Source organism: Centropristis striata, chromosome 18 (genome assembly GCF_030273125.1).
Source record: "Centropristis striata isolate RG_2023a ecotype Rhode Island chromosome 18, C.striata_1.0, whole genome shotgun sequence".
Classification (NCBI taxonomy): Eukaryota; Metazoa; Chordata; class Actinopteri; order Perciformes; family Serranidae; genus Centropristis; species Centropristis striata.
The window spans coordinates 7,245,605-7,266,614 of NC_081534.1; the positions used below are offsets into that span (position 1 = coordinate 7,245,605).

At 39.3% G+C, this 21,010-nt stretch overlaps 1 protein-coding gene across 4 annotated transcripts in view; it reads left to right on the top strand.

Annotated features, from left to right (window-relative positions):
- The window catches only part of nrxn3b (neurexin 3b), a 367,630-nt gene that overhangs the window by 319,610 nt on the left and 27,010 nt on the right, over positions 1 to 21,010 (top strand). For all 4 annotated transcript variants that reach the window (XM_059356778.1, XM_059356779.1, XM_059356776.1 and 1 more), the window contains 2 exons: positions 5,880 to 5,969; positions 7,671 to 7,981. In XM_059356778.1, coding sequence (XP_059212761.1) covers positions 5,880 to 5,969; positions 7,671 to 7,981 — 401 coding nt within the window. The remainder of the gene's footprint in view (positions 1 to 5,879; positions 5,970 to 7,670; positions 7,982 to 21,010) is intronic.

Here is a 21,010-nt window from a genome sequence, read left to right on the forward strand (position 1 = left end):
CTAATTCATCCTTTCAACACCATAAATTTCAGAGCGACCTGATAAATGATGAATTTACTGCCTGGCTTTTGTCTGACGTCTGAGAGAGAATGGAGAGAGGATAGAGCAAGGAGAAACGGAGGGACATGGGTGAATAGAGAAGCAATGCAGCCACTGAGGGAATACAGAGGCATTTAATGGAGTAGATGACTGGAATAAGTTGACAGAAGAGAGAAGGAGTTGACGTATAGACCGATAGATGGGTAGAGAAGAAGAGAAAGGGAATAAAGAGTAAGGGAAAAGTTGATAGATGATAGCAGAATCGTGGCTGAAGAGGTCTGATTCAGCCAAGAAGAGCAAAGAAGGCTGATTGCATTGCGGAGAGAGGGAGAGAAAGAGAATAGCAGAGAACAGATGAAGGAGCAGAGGACGGCTGGATGGACGGTGAGCTGAGGAGAAAGAGAGAATAGACAGGAAGTTGGGTAGACGAGTGTAGAGCCAAAGAGAGAGGAGAGACACGGATGAAAGTCAGGTGTAGATGGGAGGGAGGTGGGTGGTGCATGATATTCATAACCAGGGGCTGCAACAGCTAGCTATGAAGCTGAGCTTTGGAAGGATGATTTTTGGACGGGGCCGCAGTATATCAAATGTACTCATCATCCCCAAATAGAGAGAATGCCAGGAGACTGTCACAGTAGCCATTTTCACAGTTTTGATGCGGTCTCAGCACTGGCCCTGTGATGGAACCCCAGTGAGATGAGTCTGGCAAGCAAGCTGAATAGAACGGAGCGACCGACCAGCAGATGACTGTCGCCGTGCCAGTGTTTGTGTTGACTGAAGAGCTGCCACCAAAGGGGAAACATTTAGACATTGTTTTGGCTGGGAGAAAAAAATGGCGGAGGCTTGCATTAGGGCTAAAAGAGAAATGCATAAAGTGTTTACAGACACTACAACAGCAACACATGATGAAATATTTACAGGATTAAATAGGTTTGCATCCGGTCACTCAGCTGTGCAGCAACATATGAAATATGCATGACATATTCGAAAATACAGCATGTTACAGAATAAGTAAGTGGTGGGCCAGTAATGTTTTGCACATGTAGAAAAAATACAGTATGTTGTCAACACTGCATTGGAGGAGTAATGTATATTGTTTATTTTGGTCACTTTCCAACATGGACCCTATTTTCCCATGATTTTTGTCTAATTGGTCCAGTATGTGCAGCAGCGCTGCCATCGCCAATCAATATAATTCTTTCGTCAATATACATCCACTAACAGGGCTTGTTTTTGCCACTGACAAGCTCAGATTGGTATTATAGACATAGTCTGACATGGAAAGATGGAAAGTCTTGTTCTTTAATCACCTGAGAGGCGACAACAGCAGAAACGCCAGTGAGATTTGGAGAAGGGAGAGAATGAGTTTGTTGTGTTGGAGTACAGCAAGAGAAGCTCAGTGTTTTGTAAAATATTTTTAATATGATGGCTGCACCAGATTTAAGAATGAGATTTTTCCTTGAGTGAGACTTGGTGATACACAATAATAGATCAGACTGGATCAAGTGAAAAGTAAACAAAAAAGTGCTGTCAGACACCTAAAATAGCAATATGAATCAGTTATTGGACATAAATTGATGGTGCACCAATGGATGATTGTTTTGTGGCTGTTGGCAAGTAACATATTCATGCAGTACTGGAGGCTACAGTCTCAGGACTGCATCTCTCTAAGCCTAGTTTTTCATGACACTGCTCATCTTTTCGTCAGATGACATAGTAGCTAACCCGAAACCTAAACTTAACTGCTACAGTGTTAAATGGAGTAGATTTTGCAAAAACTAGGCTTCGAAGACTGTGATCGTGGTCCTGAAATCTCCTGTACTGCAGGAATATATTACTGCCAGCTCCAATCTCCCTCAATACTGGACCAATTTCAAAAATTGTTGCCCCCATTAGTCTCTTAGACACGAAAACATGGGAAAATAGGTTGTTGTAAGTAGGTAAATATCGAAGTTTCCCGCTAATGCTCAAATACTCATCTAGTGTCTGCATTAAGAAAAAAGAAATTAGGTCTCTGTCTGGGATGGAGGACTATTATAGAAAACAGCTGGACAAAGTTTACATATAAAACAGTGAAATGACTGCTATTATCATTTTTGTAAGTACATAGTTGAACAGTATGGGTGCCCTAATATAGATTTTAGATTACACTCCAAATGGGCTCTCTGGCAGTGACTAAACATCAAACACATAATGGTGCTAAATTGCTCTTTCCTCTTTGTACTGAAAGGTTGATGAAAAATATTTGAGGAAATATGTGTCCATCCACTCCGCTTGGGAGGAAAAAAATCTGAAAAACCTTGAAGGCAGAGTGATTTTATAATAAACAATAGTGCTTTTATTGGCAAGGTCATCCATTCTGAAGTCACCTTTAGAAATTGAATATCAAATTGACAAACTAGAGAGATTTTTCTCATTAGTTGGACAATTAGCTTGTGGTGTATTCATTACGGGGGGACTGTCACCTCATTAATCACCCAGAACAATGTAAGAGCTATACCTGAGACCGTGCCATTAGCAATGCAGGGCAAGCTTTTACCCCCATTCTCTCAGTTTCAGGCATGATTTCATTCCAGTTGAGTGACAAAATGAGTGGCAGTTTGGAGATGCTGCATATCCTCCCTCCCCTGTTATTCCCGCCCCAATCCATCCCTCCACCTACCCTCCCCAAACTCCTCACCTTTCCGTCTGGTTTCACATGGAACCATCATGCCTCCTCTGTGGCCCTTGTCCAGAGGAGAGTGTATTTGGCTGCCACCCGAAACCTGCTTGAGATCAAAGGAATGGGGAGGGAGCCCTGCTAGTAGCTGATTAACCTGCTGGCACGCTGCAGACACAGTCCTTTAGCTCCTTGAGCTCCCTTGCAGCCATATCCACACTCCTTCCCAGCTGGCTGTATACTGAGGACCTGGCTGTTTTTTCTCTCAAAGGTAGAAAGGAACGATAGAAAGATAGAATTGAGAGAGAAAGAGGAAACAGAGACAAGCTTTATGGTTTACCTAACCACTATTCAGCATAAGTGGCTAAATGAATTGCTTAATGTAATTGTGCTGTGTTTGCTCCCTATGTACAAGTTTAATCAGCAGATGAGAACAATTTGAAATCGGTATGCACTGAATAACCAAATCAAGAAAAAAAAACATGGAATATGATGCTTTGAAAGTGATACCCAACCTTTTCAGTCTACAGCCGTGTCAGATGAACTCACACACCATCAGTTTATCAAGTCCCAGTGTATGTTCCAAATGTAACTATAACACCATTATAGAAAAGTGGATAGTGTTCATTTTTCATACAATTGAACTATCAGTAGTTAGGTTGGTTTGATTAGCAAGTGTACTTTCAACTGTTTATCCATTGCTAATTGTAATTGAACCATTTATCCTAGCTCTAACTGTTGTTCCATAGCTAACTTACCTCCATTACATTTAGCTAAATTTATTAACCGTTAATAATAGTCTTAGCTTAATATTTCGACCTCTTACTCATTACATTTAGTAAACTGTAATAACTATTTAACAATTATGTTTACCTAACTATTTAAACTTTTCATCCATTACATTTAGCTAAATATGCTAACTGTTTAAATTTAGTTTTAGCGAATTCTTATAAACTACATTTAGCCAACTGTGTTAGCAATTACTATCAGCTAACTATGTTTATCCATAGCTAACTATTTAAACATTTTATTCATTACTTCTAGCTAATCATTTCAGCCACGAATCCAATGCTTTAAGCTAACTATTTGATCCATTAACATTACTTTCATATTTCAAACATCCACTTATGTTACTTTTAGCAACAGCTTTTAGCTAACAGCTTTTAGCTTCATTACTTTAAACTGTTTAGTCAGTGTTTTTATTTCAACCATTCAATACTTGCAGCTGTTTCAACTGTTTATCCATCACTTTTAATCATTTGAACTGGTTAATCATCTCTTTTAGCCACTTGTTTAAACTTCTGTGCTCACTTGCTAATATATGGATATATTATATCTATAATGTCCATGATCTTATATATGTGGATATATCCTTTTAATCAGATCATAATTTCTGTTTTTCAAATTAGTTGAGCTACCCAACAATATTATCTACACACCCCCTGGCAGCAGGGCCGGTTATTCCTACAGGCCACCAAGGCGGCTGCCTAGGGCGCCAAATTGGCAGGGGGGCGCTCCCTTGTGGCGTTCATTAACATTCATTAACGAAACATTTTTTCAAAAGCGTGGGCAATTTAAATTTCATTTTTATGTTTATTTTTATTGCATTTGTATGTCTACATTTTATTTATTTTCAGTCTTTGCCATTCTTAATTTGATGAAGATCTGTGTTTTGTTATTTATTTATTCGTATTTTCAATTCAGTTGTTGTTGGGAAAGTTCCAAAGTTTCTAAAAATAAAAATGTTCTGAGACCATTACCTTGCTTGTAGTTCATGTATCAAATATTAGTGTACAGCATAATACATATAACATAGTGTACCTATATCAGAATGAATACATGGAATGGATGTGGTTGGGGGGGGGGGGCGCAAAATCTCAATATCGCTTAGGGCAGCCAATGGGCTACAACCGGCCCTGCCTGGCAGTACAACAGCAGTACCCTTGGGTGGGAACCACTGCTCTGCAAGATTTATTAGTATAAGGCTGAGCCTGATACAGTAGCCAGAAACGGTCACACCCTTAGTCAGGTGAATCCCTGAGCGTCCGTGCGTGTGTGCATGGTGTTGTTGATAGATAAATCACCTGGGAGAATTCTAGCAGCCAGAAAAGACACATTTCCAGAAGGTCTTTTCTCACAATTATAAAGCCTTGCCCTTTCACTTGTGTTATAAACGATGCTGTACCGGTGCCTTTTTTTTCCTCCAAATACCTTCCCACCTGGGTACTAAGTGACATCATGGTGTCATTCATAATTCTGCACAGGGCTTCACAGTCTTTTGTCATACCTCAAAGTGTTTAAATCCAGAGCTGAATGTTTCAATTCTCAGTGTCGGCACGCTCTTTGCGCCTCTGTGATTGTCAGCACCCTTGCACACACACAACATGAAATCATATCATGCCAGAAATAATACTAAGTACATGCTCAACATTCCCTGTAAAAGGTGGCCTATTATCCTTAATTCCCATATACCTGGCACACGTTAGCCATGGTCTCAGAGGAGAGAAATGTGGCAGCTGGGGTACAGCAGTGCTTTTTTTTTTTAAATTACCCAAAAGGCCTCCCACCATGTCAGTAATGATCTCATTTGTATGCATTGTCCTCCTCAAATATGTGTCACTGTGGGACTTCTCTCCCAATAGGTCTGCAGTTCTTGAAATTACCACTTCCTCCACCGTCATACCCCCATCCCCTGCAAACCTGCTGCACAGCTCCTTTCTTCCAAAAAAGAATCATTTCTTGGCCCTTGAAATGTAAAAGCAGGTGGTGTCCAGTGGGGGAATTAGTGCACATTAATTACCCCCAATTTAGTTCAGAGAAAGGCAGTTAGAGCATGTCTACCTTTTAACCACTTGATATTTATGTAATATGATGAATGTATTACAGGACCTGTTACTGTGATGTGTTTTTACCTTTTCTTGCAGGATGTTTAAGTATTTTCCATGACTGCTATGGATATGTGTTGTGCATTTAATCCATGGATATTTAGTTACATATTGGTGTGTGGAGTGTGCTATATAAATCTGAATTTTAAACATTTAAACTAAAAAAATCATCATAAAGCTTTTATAAATATTTCTAAACAAAGATAAAACTCATTATAAACCACTGTATAAATGTGTGATGTCTGTTGCTGTTGCCAACTGTTTCAAGCTGTTTATTAAACTTTCAAACTTTAAAGGCAACAGCGACATTGAGCGCTATCAAATGGCAAATAAGAAAATCCCGTTCAAATATACCCGGCCAGTAGAAGATTGGCTTCAGGAGAAAGGTAAATCTTTATCCAACTTCTAGAATGTTTTTTCTTTTGATTTTCTGTCATTTCATCGGCTTGTTCCCCTTTCAACCTCTGAGAATGAATAACCACCCCTTAAACCTTTTAAAAACAAGTAAAACAGAGCGTTTTTTTTTTTTTTTTTTGCTTTTTGTTCTTTCCTTTTGTCTTTATTTTATATTTATTTCCCTTTTTGTCATTGTCATCTTTTTAAATTTTGTTGAATCATGGTGTCCAGTTAAAGGGACTGGGAAGAGCTTTTATAAACAGTGCAACGATGAGATGTTAAGTATGAAGTACACCTAATCTATTAGGCAAAATTGACTAGGAGACGGCATTATCTATGCTGCAACAGTAGGCCGATTGTTTTGAGAGGAGAATTAGCTCCCTTGGCTCAAATCCTCTGCAATGTTTGAGAACAAACTAATCAGTGGGCATATCCCCCTGAAAACTTTCCAAACAGCAGGTGCTTTTCCCTGCTGTAATTTATCTGATTGTAGTTCTACACAATAAAATCCTCACTTGTTTGGTGATGGAGAGCTAATTGGAGCCTTTTTGACGGCAAAGCGTCACATCGAGCCTGCCAAAGGTGCCCTGATAGACTTGTGCTTTTCAATCACTCAAATTATCAAATCTCTGACAATTGCGGGGATTAAAAAGTCTCCTCCCCCTCTTCTTTTTTTGCGTATTAAATTTTCTTCCTCCAGATAATATCATTATAAACTGCATTTAAAGTTCATTGCACATAAACATCTTAACCTGATTATAAAGTCCCTTTAACAACCGCTAAAACACAGACAGGTCTGAAAAATCCCATTACTGCTGCATGCATGACTCCACACGTGCTATTTCATTTTCGCTCCTGTGACATGAACGTCCTCTCCCTGTCATTCCATGCCCAGTGTATTATGTATTATAATTGTGCAAATGCCGCAAATATAACAAGCTTGCAGTGCTTTCTGTATGTAAATTACACAAATGAGATTTTTAATTATGATTCCTGTATTGCGAAAAAGTTTGTTGTATTTTCGTTTCATAATTAATGCATGAGCAGTGTGTTTTGACAATGATATTTAGGCTTCTCCTAATGAAATTCACCATGACATGTAGTGAGTGTGTATTGCTCATACTTTATCATAATATGCCAAACCCTGTTTACATATTTATTAATCATTTTTTACCGCATGAGTCCACTGTTTTGTCCAGAGAATATTAAGAGTGCCTGTGGAACTTGTTCCAGCTCATTTTTCAAAAAAAAAAAAAAAATTCACACCTGCATGCGTTTGCTCCCTTACGATAAAGCTGCTATAGCTGCATAGTGTCTGTTGTTTTCAGCATTAGTAGTCTCTTTCAGGGGTGCTTTTTCTTGTGTGTCAAAGAGAAAAAGCCTTCCGACTGTAGATAACAGTGCACATAGCTGCAGTCTTTTAAAATAAACAGAAAGGTAGGGTTGTTGATGCTGTAGGTAGTTTTTTCAGTGTAAAAGCATGGTGCATTATACTTTTAACCATTTTACCTCCATCCACGCTTGTTTAATCAAGCAGTAAATTTATAGTGTTAACACACATGTTTTTTTTCTGCTTATACGGCTATCTTGAAGTATAGTTCCTCTTAAAGGCATGAGCTTTTCATGATAGTTTAATGTTGACACCTCCATCATAGACATATTAATACTCTCCTCCCTTCCTCCTGCGCCAGGCCGGCAGCTGACAATCTTCAACACCCAGGCCACTATCTCCATCGGTGGAAACGACCGGAAGCGACCCTACCAGGGCCAGCTCTCCGGCCTCTACTACAACGGCCTCAAAGTCCTCAACATGGCCGCCGAGGGACACGTCAACATTAAGGTGAATGGCAGCGTGCGGCTGGTGGGCGACGTGCCGGTGAGCAGGGGCGCGGCACGCACCACCACCTCGGTTCCACCGGAGATGTCCACCACCTTTATCGAGACCACCACCACGCTCTCCACGACGACCACACGCAAACAGCGCTCACCACCCACTATTCAGGTAAGACGGAGAGATTTGTATACCTCTGAATGTGTGTGTGGGGAGTCTTTGTGTGTTCCAGTGCTTCAAAAAGAAAAGTGAATTAATCTCAAGCTCTACATGAAGACGGACAATGTGTCTTTTTCCTCCCACTTTACATAAATGAAGCCAAAATATCAGATAAGTATGCTGCTTTCTTGCGCCAGTGACGTCATTTGGAGCCAGAACAAACAAGAAATATCTATGTTAACTGTAATTATTGCTGGTAGGTGTTGCCTGTTTCAAGTCTTATTGATTAGCTAAAATAACTGGCTGGTCTCTCCAGCTTCATATGTACTGTAAGAGTGGTATCAGTCTTTTTATTGTAGGCCAAGTCCACACTTACACTTGTTTTTTCAGGGGGGTTTTCCATGCATTTTGGCCTTTTGTCTGCATGCCAACTGCATTCAGGCCACTGAAATTGGAGTTCAGAAACGATGAAGTAAATAAGAGAGGTAGTTAAAAGTGAGTTATAGATATTGACGGTGTGCCAATATCTCCTCTGTGAGGCATCACAAATGAGGCAACCTTTCATGTAATGGTGAACAGGGCCAAAACAGTGCTGGTTCTAATCCTGCAAACAGGACTGTTACATGTTTACACATAAATGTACAGACACTCTTCCATTATATTGAGGAATAGAGGTGTCAGAATGAGCTTCAGAGCAATCAATGCACAATTGCAGCACAGGTAGTTTTCTGTTAATTGCTTGTTTTCTTGGCTAACATATAATTTCTTCTTTGCGTAATTGGTAAACATGGCTTTGGGTTAAGGGTATATCGCTGCCCATTGTTACGGCATGGTCTCTACAGTGCTTCAGTTGTGTTTTTGCCTTTTTATTTGGATGCAATTTTCTTTCTTTTGTGAGAATGAAGGAGGAAAAATCTTGTTTTCAGTGAAACCCATGTATGTGTGGACTCTGCCTCTTAACAAGAAAGGAAATTAGCATGTTTTCCAAACTTTCAAGCTAACACCTTAAACCCCCTGTTTGCTATTCAGATATTAGATAGTATAGGCGTGCATTTTTCCTTATAGGAGAGATAGAAACCTGCTGTCTGAGTTGTATGTCATTCAGTCTGTGGGCTAAATGTTTGTTCTGTTGATAATCAGGTTTGAAAAGGTGACAAAGTGAAATGTTAAAGAAGTCATCTTGTCCCTCCTCCACGATTTTATGTGTTTTTGTGACTTATTTTGTGACTGTGCGTGGGCGGATTGGAGGCGTGTTGCTTTTTCCCCTGCTTGATCAGTCAAGGTCAGGATACTGTATTTCTCATTCTATCGAGGATTGGAGTGCAGCTGTTCACTGAGGTGTGCAAAGCCGGCCTCGCCACTGCTCCCCTTTCTCTGCAATTCTCTCTTTTTCTCTGTCTGTCTCTGTCCGTCTGCATCTGTCATTCACCCGGCCCGAGCCTAACAGAGGCCTTTCTCCAATACGTCCTGACTCCAAGCCAATGAATGTCACCGCCGTGCCAAGAAAGTAATCACGCCGAGCAGTCCTTTGACACCCAGAGGACAAATTGAACCATTCGTTGTTCATATTAAAGCAATAACTCTCCCTGAGGGGGGTGAGACAGGGTTGGGGGGGAGAGGTTGGTTAGTGGACGACAGACAGGGACCACTGTTATCAGCCTCTTCACCTCAACAACAGATTGCCTGGCGTACAGTGATGATGGCCCCTCATGTCAGTGCTGACACTTGGAAGTCTCTATCAGTGCAAGCATGTGGGAGGCCAGAGTGGAAAGCCACTAAATACCCTGTGATTTGGAAAGAAGTGACAAAGAAAGACCCGGTGTCAAGCCCTTATATGTGGGGTTTGAAGTTCTGGAGCAAAAACCAAGGCAGTCCATATCCATTCTGTCTACACGAGCATCAGTAATCTACGATGATGATGACTGAGCTCAGATACATTACACCGCCGTCTCCGGCACCGTCAACAAGGTCACATCAGATAAGAAAAAACATGGCTTCGCTTGGAAAATGGCATTTTGTGTCATAGGCTATTAATATCAAAGGAAGTCAATAGGCTTCAGTGTGCTATGAAAGAGCTTTTATAAAGAGCACTCTCTTTCTCAAGGTGAAATGATAAAGCTATACCTCTTTTGTCAATACCCAGGATGCGGCTGTTAGATGCGAGATGAGCTTGCACTTTGGTAACTTAACAATAAAAATGTAGTTTTCTTTTGCCCTCTCTAACTTTTCATTTTACTTTTGTATTCCTTCTGAGGGAGCGCCTTTTTCATTCTTCCTCCACAACCTCCCATGGCAGTGTCTGCTTTGATTCACACCGCTGTGTCACAGAATTTCATTTGCCAAGGCCTTTAATTTTACAGTTCCCTCGTTGGCTGTCAAATACCGTGGTGTGAGAGGTAAGGAGAGGACCTGTACCAGTTTGGCAGATTTCTCCACCCCTCAGGGTAGTATAGGGGAGTTGAGGGAGTTGAGCTATCATTAGTGATGTACTGCAGCGCTGAAAGAGAGCTATAGGAATCTGACACGGAGCTGGACCTGAGCGTGTGTGCAGCTGTTTAAGGAGTAGGGTGTGTGTGTATGTGTGCACATCTAAACTAAAATGTGTGTGTTTTGGTATCTTCTCGCACATCTATTTTTGGTCCACTTCACCAGCACTAGCTGTTTCGCTTTCAGAGGTGAGAAGTGACAAATCCCTCGCGTCTCAGGATCAACAGAATGAGAGACAGGGGTGGGAAGTGGAGAGAACCAATCTCACGCTTAATTAATGATAGCTCCGCGGGGACGGGCCGACAGACACGTTTCATTTTCTTTGACTCACTGTCTCTCTGTCACTGTGTTACTTGGCCACTCTGCAGGTCAGGTGGTCCGCTCAGGGACCAAAGACTAGTGTGTTTTTTTTAGATTTCACTTCAGCTCATCTCAAAGAGCAGGTGAATCAAGTTGAGAACCCTAACTAGAGTTTTCTATAACAACATTTATAGATTAGTAAAGTATTTTCAGTAAAAAAGACTCACTCACTGGGGGATTATAATAAAATGGGCTGCTGATTTCATAGTTTTTTAATCCCTTTTTCTAGTTGTTTTGTGCTACTTTGAAGTCATTTGTCCCTCTTTGTAGTTCCTTTTTGGTCTCTTTGAAGTTGTTTTGTGTCTCTTTGAAGCCCTTTTGCGTGTCCCTGTGGTTGGTTTGCCATCGTTGTTGTGAGTCTGTCTCTCTGCAGCTGTGTTGCATCTCTTTGAAGTTGTTTTAGTCTTTCTTAAGTCTTTTTGGATCCCTTTGCAGTTGTTTTATGTTTCTTCATAGTCATTTTGAGTCTCTTCCGTTTATTACACATCTCTTTTAATGATATATAGGCCAAGGGGGCCCTGAACACTTTGGGCTAGGGTTAGTAATTCATCCACCAGACATACTTTAATAGATCGCACATGCATTTTCTCCAAAACTTTCCGTCCACTTTAAATATATTCTAAGCTGCCATTATAGGAGGACAAATAGGCAAACGTGTTTGCTGTAAACACTGTTGTAGCACAAAAACTACTTTTGGATATGTAGGGACAGAAAATGGTAAGTAGAGTAAATGTGGTTAAAAATAAATAAAAACAGAAAATAATATTTCTTAGTGTTGTTCAGCATTTGAAACACACATACTTGCTAACTTCATATTTGTACAAAGTCCACTTAGGTGCATGTTCAAAGGAATAACATGGGACTGGGAAGTTTAGAGCTTAAAATAAGTAAGATGACTATAAAAACACAGGAAACACGGACAAATGGTTTGCATGCACACAAACTTCAGTTAGTATGTAGCATCAGCTCCATGTTTCAGTCGTATCACATTTTGTATTGAGAGATTTTTATTTGGCTAGGGTTTGTTAGCAATACAATGCTATTTCGGGGTCCAATGCTGTGAGTATGTTAGATAGAAATAGGAATTTAAATGAGTTTTTGCCATGTCACATCTGTTTCTTCATGAATATTATAAATGGTCTGAGACCTGGCATTAGATATGTCAACAAGCTGGCTTATTCTGTAGATCACGCCTACGTCCGCCCACGGTCTTGCTCCCAGAGTATGCCTATTTTCTGAAGATTTAACCCGAGTCATCCTTCTGTCTTTCATCCATTTACCAGTCTGAACATATCTTTGATCATGTGCCTCAGAGGAGGATGACTAATGCTAACCATGTTAGCTTCAACTGCCTGCCCTCCACTCTTCCCCACACACACTGCATAGCAATAGTCATGCATGCACAGAGAAATGCTACATAATCACATAATGTTGCTCTGTTGTATATGAGTTATGCATTTTACATTTCTGCTCTTTATCATGTAGAAGAAACTGAAGAAATTCACTGTGAACAAATGTCTCACATTAAAAGTGTTTGACTTTTGTCCTTTCCATCATCGTAAATATTAATTACTTCTTTATTGACTCGGAAAGACAAAGTAAATAACGTCTAGAAAAAGAATAATGCAACAGTCAATATTTATAAACAAGAATAATGGAATAAATATTGTCTTGTTATAAACCTGTTTACTTTAAGCTCTGTTTTAGCCTCATACTGTTTTTATCAAACAACGTGTTCTCTCTGAAAGAATAAACAGTTTGACATGAGCTCTGTTGGCTGTCTGAGCTCCAGCGTTCATAAGTGCTTTGTGTTGAAATTTAAATGGCTTGACAGTTATTTGGGAAGTTACACAACAGACCATTAAAATTCTATTGCCACTGTAGCTTACAGCATGAAAAGCCAGGAAGGAGGATCGGAGATGATCCTCCATTAAAGGGGAACTCTACCGATTTTACACATCAAAGTCTGTTTACAAGTCTCGGGGCGCACTAATACATACGTGAAACAAAAGTCTTCTTACTTTAATGAAATTAAAACACATTATGAAAGGTTCAAAGTTCAAAGACAAAACAGTGCACCATGGGAGCAACTTTCAATCAGAAGGTGGTGGCCATGACATACCTACATTATCCTGCTTTATCTCTATTTTTCTCTAAATGGGACCCTAATTTACAAAATGAACAACATGCTGTGAAGACGAAATTTTTTTGAAAATTTAGGAAATATTTACTGAGATATCAAAGTGAAAAGTAAGGTCATTTTCTCATAGATGTCTATACAATCAAACTTCTTCTTGCAACCTGTTGAATCGCCCCCTACTATCCATTAGATAGAATGCAGGTTTAAGAGACTTCCACATTGGCTCTACTTCTCAGGCCCAGAGGTTGCTCCTAGGACAGAACTGTTGGATCTTTTGGTGCATTATGGGTAATGTAGGCCAGGTTTTAACAAGGAAGATTAGTAATAAGTAGTAGGGATAAAGAGACTGCTGCATCAGATGAATATTTATTATATCATATGAGAGACCTATTCAGTCTTTTACAAGGAAAAAGTCACAATATTTTTGCGTGTAACACATCTATGTTTTGTCATCTTTCTTATTTGTTATCTCAACACCCCTTTGATTTATCTTACAATGCCTTCAAAAGGCTTCTCCATTTGGGAGCCACTGACTTAAACCCTTCAGTTTCATTTGATTTTTAAAAATTCAAGATACAGTATAAATAACCCAGGAAATGTACTTCTCCTCTAACCATGCTGCTCGATACCTGTGAGTAGGAGTGCTGATGCTGTATCAGAAGTCCCTGGAACCGGGGCTGGGTTTTATGCCTGCTGGTTTGATGTGGATAGTCATTTTGGGAATACTCATTTATGCAAGTCTGTCTATCATGGGAGATCGACGTCTCTCGTTCTCAATTAAATTGTGCTGCTGGCCTGAGATGTTTGGGAACAATTAGTACAGGAGGCTGCAATCTAGCGTACCGTGGGGGAAAACAGCTGAGGGAGAGACACTGAAAGTGATTTGCATGGTTGCCGTGTTAGAGAAATTGCTCACGTCCATCATCTTCAACTGGCCTGGTGCTCAGGAGACGGGAAAATGAGAGGTAAATTGTGTGCGGTTTAATTGGGCTTTTTTTTCTGCTTAGAAGCGATTCTATGATGGCAGTAATATTGCTTTGAATCAGCGCTGATTCTTCTTTGGCACATTGTGATTTCTGTATTTCCGGATAATTTTCAAGGTGTTTTTATAGATAGTACGAGGTGGAAAGTTTAAAGAGACGGGGGGAATCACACAGCAAAGGTCGTGAACCAGAATCAACCCATACTGTTGCAAGATAAGATTTTGCACACTAAGCTACTGTGATACCTTGGGTTTTTTCTCTCCCTGTTTTCCTCGACTCGCTTCTTCTACTCTGTCTATCTAAAGTACATCAGGGATGTTGCTTAACGCCTGGGGATATATGATAATCACTGATTTATTCTCTCTTCAAGAGGTAGTGAGGAAGGCGCTGTGCAGCACGCTGCGTGTCTCTGCATGGCAGTCGCTGCGATGATGTTTGATGAGTGAGTGCACCTGCTCCTGTATGTGTGCGTGCACAGGTGTGTGTGTGTGCGTGTGTGTGTGTGTGGGTGTGAGTGTGTAGGCGGATCCACCTGCTGTCAGTTGTCTTTTCTTTTCACTTAGTTAGTCTCTGTGATCACCCTCCCTCACCATCGTCCAGACCTGCCAGTAATTGTGTGTTAAGGTCAAACCAGTAGGCAGGTATTTCTTTCGATGCTTAATTCAATCCTTCCTCTTTTTTTTCTATCTCTTCATCTTTCTGCCTCTTTTTCTGGGTAGTGCTGCTTGATTATGGAGAAAAATTATAATCATGTTTTTTTGGTCAATATTTCTTTCTTTTTTCTTTTTATAAAAAAATCACTAATATTGAGATCACAATTATTTTACAAATGTCATTATAATATGTTTATGATTTTTTTTGAATAAATGTATTTATATTTAAATATATTTAATTGAAAAATGATAAAATAAAAATAGATAAATACATAATATAAATGTATCTACACATAAATTAATAATAAGAAGAAATAAAAAATGAATTGGATCAAAGTATATATCATCGACTATGTTGACTATGTCGCAACTCCAAATACACTGAAAATTTCTAAACACATATTACATATATAAATAAATAATATGTATAATACAACTCTGATTCCCAAAAACTAATATATAATAATTTAAATAAATAAAAATACATTTGGCTAAAGTAAAGTGAATAAAATATGTAACATTTATTCAAGATTTTGGTAAACCATAACACAGGTTAATTTAGCTAAATAAACTGTGCAACGTCAATACCTTCAGGTGCACTGTGCAACATAAATATTGCTCTTTGTGTAATAGTGCAATTTTCAGCTGTCTATATTGTACATATTGTTCATAATTTTATATTTCTTATTGTTTAAAGTGTTAATAATTTTTATATTTCTTCTTGTCTCGATTGTTCATACATTTAGATGTCTTATTAATTAATTATTATTGCCTGTTTCTATTTGTTGTTATTGTTGCTTTACACTTTTTGCTGCTGTTATACTGAAAATGTCCCCGTTGTGGGACTAATAAAGGAATATCTTATCTTAAACTGTTTTTAACATCTTCAAGTCAATAACTTAGCAAAAACGGGCGAAATCGCACTGCTGTTAATAGAAAAAAACTTGCGCTGGATTTACAACAAGCGACAAAAAGAGAGCATCATTGTAAAATGCAATGTAGCACAAGATTAATCTTATCTCAATTACCTTGTTTTTTAATAACTATTGGAAGCCAAAAATATAATTGAGAATAAAAACCTGATTAATTGCCTAGCTCTATTTCTGAGTGCCCTACTCGGCACCCTTGCTCGCTGTGAATTCTGGGAAATGAATGCTAGAGGTCCGCTACTTGCTCAGTTGGTCCAATTAGGAGACAGCAGACTGATGGGGACCCCGCTGGTGTGCCTGTGGCTCATTAAAAGGATAAAAACAGACACACACACACACACACACACATGCACGCACACAGTTTCTTCAAGGATCTCTTAATCTTCATCTCACACATCTGCATACATGCACGACCAAATTAAGCTACTTGAACATGTTTGTGTGCGCACACACACACACACACACGCTCAAAAACCTGTCAGCTGTTGCAGCAGCATCACATTGTTAGAGAACAGAAGCATCAGAGGATTTTTAGTGCGTGATGGCGAAAAGCTCCCCCCCTACCATCAACATGACAAACTCATTCCAGCACTGTCATGCATTGTCTTCCTTGTCGCCAAAGCGTGTATGCAACACTCGTTTGTGATTTTCTTTATGAATTTTTCATGCAACTGAATATGTACAAAGAGCTATTTCCATTAGACTTCTCTGTGTGAACGTGTTTGTAGATGTTTGCAATTTTATGTCTGTAGGTCATGTTTCTGTTTGTGTGTGTGTGTGTGTGTGTGTGTGTGTGTGTGTGTGTGTGTGTGTGTGTGTGTGTGTGTGTGTGTTCAGGGCAGTTTGTCTCTCAGTGTGTGAGAACTAGCAGCTAGCTCCAGGGGTTTTTGAACCACAGGGGTTTTTGTAATGGATGTCCCCCATGCCTCACAATACAGCTTATATAGATCCTCCGGGAACGCTCGTGTGTGTGTGTGTGTGTGTATGTGTGTAAACCTGCTGTCTTGTCATCCTCCACTGTCACGGCGGGGGCACTCGCACACCAAGGGGCAAGCAAACAGCACACATCAGTTACACACACAAACACATGCGCACCGTGCAGCAGTTTGTTTCCGAGCTGACCGGCAGGATATCAGCACATGCTCTGGGTGGTATACTGGCTCACTTCACGCTGCGTTGCCTCCAGAGATGGCTGACTGGTTATAAGACGATACACATGTCCGACTAAGAACTCAACTGAAGCAACAAAGTGACAACACCAGCCTAGAAACACTCCAATATTGCTAGTTCCAACAATTCATTAAATGCAATTAACTTTAATCAATCCCTTTTTTCAGCACAATTGTGGATAAAAAAAATAAAAATCACTTCAAATGTTATTGAAGACATTACATTTCAAATCCAGATTCTTCTTCTCTCGGTACAGATGTCATCTATCCCCGAGCACATGCCAGTAGACTTGCATGGATTATCAAAGTGGAACAGTTGGTATTAAATCCTGTGCCAAGCCATTTTAAAAAGTTGCGAGGTTGCTGTGAGATCCCACACTCTTGGTGGTGTTTAATTAACTTTTTTCCAGCACAACGGTTCTGGGAACAAAACTATTATAAAAGTTAAACTTCTTTGCCAGCATTTTCTATGTTACTCTCCGTCAGACTCAGAATGTTACTGCTTTTCCTGTTCAGTTTATAGCTTTCGCATCACTCGCTTTTGGCACACAAGATTATGCAAGTTGTAGCAACTAGTTTTTCCTTGTTGTTATGGATCTTCCAACATTTTGGTTATTTGCTTGTTATTAAGATTTCATGAAAAGATTAATATTACATCCAATGCTTACAGCAACTCAGGAGTCTGTCCTCATTAAGTGCCCAGCTTTATATACTTTGAATAAAAATTACCTGAGTATTGGATGTGGTTCATTAGCCTAAGGTAACACCATGCAACATATAAATTAAAGATGTACTTTTGTTTTTATTTAACTTTTTTACCTTTGACAAATACTGCTGCTTCCCCCTGATCCTTGATTTTCTTCTAAGTTTGGCTGAACATGTCACAGACATGGGTTGATTAGATACAATGGGCCCCTGGATACAGATATGCAAAAGTCCCCACCACCTCTCCTTCTTAGAGCAACATACAAAGACTTTGAAGTTATTGTGTATCTCTTTGTTGTTGTTCTGTGTCTCTTTGTAGTGCCCCTCTTGGTAGTTGATTGACCCCTCTTTGTTGTTTTTGTGCATCTCTTTGTAGTTGTTGTGCGTCTCTATGTAGTTGTTGTGCGTCTCTATGTAGTTGTTGTGCGTCTCTATGTAGTTGTTTTGCGTCTCTATGTAGTTGTTGTGCGTCTCTATGTAGTTGTTTTGCGTCTCTATGTAGTTGTTTTGCCAGTCTTGGTAGTTGATTGACCCCTCTTTGTTGTTGTTGTGCATCTCTTTGTAATTGTTGTGCATCTTTTTGTAGTTATTTTGTGTCTCTTTGTAGTTGTTTTGTGTCTCTCTGTAGTTGTTTTGCCCCTCTTTGTGGCAAATTTGTGTCTGTTTGTCATTGCTTTGTGTCACTTTGTGCCATTTTTGTGTCTTTGTTCATTTGAAGTTTTTTTTGCCCTCTTTGTGAAACTTTGTGTTTCTTTGTAGTTGTATCACTTTGTGCCTATTTTGTGTCTCTTTGGAGTCATTGTGAGCCTTCTGGAGTTGCTTTATGTCTCTAACTATTCTTTTGTGATGATTGGTACGCCTGTCTTTGAGTGACATTTGTAGGTGAAGGCCAGGGAGGCAGGCATTGACACTTTAGTCCTGTTCCAAAGAAAGACAAATCTGAGACATTATAAAATCTAAAAGACTGGAAATGTACCACAATTTGAATTATTAAAGGTTTATTAAAATTGGTATATGCTTTTTCATTCTTTTTTTCCAATACTTTTTGTATAAGAAAGTGAGTAATAGGGACCATTTTGAAATTGGCCCAGTATCGAGAGAGAGCAATGGAGCCAGCAGCTGTAAAACAAGCTAGAATGTAAACACAGTGAGAATCTTCACACTATCAGTGTATAGCCACTAAAAGTGTTTTTTTTTCCACTGACAGGCTCAGATTGTTATTTTATATAAGTGTCTGACAACATTTTAAAAAATGGGGTCCCGGTTGAAAAATACTGAAATTCCCCTTTAACATAGCACCCAACCAAGTGAAGCCCCCTGAGCTGTGTACTATAGGTGCTAATAAATCATAACGTCAGGTGTGTTTGAGCTACAGCAGCTCTCACACACCTGGTGACTTATTCCACAGTGGCAGTAATGAATCTCTGCACTGTGAATATATTTGCTGCCACCCTGTGATCTGAGTGTGTGAATTTATGTTTTTGTATGTGAGCGAGAAGAGAGTGGAGCAGGTCTTTGCAGGGATATGCACTGATCTATATATGCATTACTGTCTCTGTGTGCACAGAATGCACCATGTGTCTACTAGAGTCAATAGGATTTAATTAAATATGTATCGTACAGACGCAGCCTTTGATGTTCCACAGCAATAATGTGTTCTGTTTCATTGCTCAGCTGAGCTGTTAGCAAGGCCTGGTAATGTTTCTCCTCTGTGCCCGCAGAGAGTTGCTGCAAACTACAATGAAACCTGTTGCTTCTAGCAGCAATGAGTGAAGGATAATTTTATGGATCTGTGTGTGGTTAGTCATCTTACATGTGTGTGTGAGCATGTTGAGGTACTGTGGGAGGGCTCCGACGTACAGTATGTTTAAAATAATCTCTCTATTGGATAGTGATTACGTTTCAACTTTCATCTTCTAAAAAGAGACTAAATCGAATGCTTAATTTGGTTTGCGCTCATTAGGAACTGAACCCAAATGGGACCCCCCCGGCTAATTTAGGAGACGTAAAGCTGCCAGCATCAGCCATTACATAACGCCTACATTGATTTGGTATTAGTGCCTTGAAGTCATAATAGCCTTTGACTGTGAGAAATATAGCAATATTGAAATGGATTGAAAAGGGAGCTCAAAATGTAGTCCACAAGGAGAAGGTGCAAGGTCCAATTTCAGCTGCTTGTTTCAGACTTCACACATTCTGCATAGAAAGCCAATCGCTTTGCCAATTGAACATATTGTCTTACTTATTGATTGTATTGTTGCAATTAGTGAGGTCAACTCAGGTTTATTTATAAAGCCCCTAGCTCCCAAATGACAATGCAAACATAAGGCCTCCTAGATTTAGCCAATCAGCATTCATTCACAATGTGGATAATGTATAATTACAACAGGATAGCACTACAACAACAGCGTTTTAGATGTATTAAGTTATTGAACCTATTGGGGTTTTGCATTGGAGGCGAAGAAAAGCGCAATTTATTGTGAAAAGCTTGGATTAAGTGAGCCTAATGAACCAGAAATAAATTCTTTCATAAATCTAACTCAGAATGTGATCAGATTAATTCAAGCCTTGATGAAATATGTATATTCATAACACAGATCTCAAGAGGACATCAAGCACAAATTACATCAATTCACAATGAAGACAGAGATCTGTGGTGTTCACAGCCACAGAGCAGCTAATGGCTACCATAAACAAAGAGAACATTACATTTTGGCAGCACTTTAAAGTCCAACAGTGAGCACAAAATCTGACACACACGTGTTGCTGTTTGTTCCTCTGTTAAATTAGCTTGTTGCAGAGTTCTCTTGTAATCATATTATCTTGGATTCAGTCCCAGAATGAGTAATACTGACTTGAAATTCAGAACATTAATTGGCAACATTTCTGGTCATTTAGTTTAATAATACAACTACTATTCCAAAAGAGATAGGACACTGCAGCACATTTAGTTTATTTATAGAAAAAACAGATGTTGGATATATTTGTACTGTTTTCAACTGAATGGAGTTTGATAAGTATTTGCACATCATTGCATTCTGTTATTTAACTGTTTTTGAATCAGGGTTGTAATAAAAATGCCAAAGATGAACTGGTCCTGGTCTCTCAAATATGGATATTGCCTGTTAAATGTAGTTATTTTTTTATTCAAACTGAGTATCTTTGGCTTGATGAGACATGCATCAATCTGGCATATTATAAAAATAGTGAATAATTACGAATGTAACCTGGAGATGAACCTGGAAGGAACGGTCCAAGCAGGGCTTCCTTTATTGACGGCCTGTAGGTCTACTCTGTTTTTATTCTATACTCTGCTTTTTCCCAAAAAATCTATCAGGAATCTATAAGGTAATTGACTAAAAATAGGACTGATAAGCAGAATTGATAATGGCAATGGTATCAATAAAACCTTATTAATTCCCATCCGTAGCAGTCGCAGCCCTGTTTAAAAATTGCAGACCATCCTCATCACAAAAACAGCCATAAAGGTTGTGTGTGAGCCAAGGTTTTAATAGTTTTGGATTTTTCATTAGTTTTAGTTTTAATTTTGTTGTGAATTTTTGTTTTCAAATTCAGATAGCTTTAATTGTTTTTTAGAGTGAGTTTGCAAGTTTT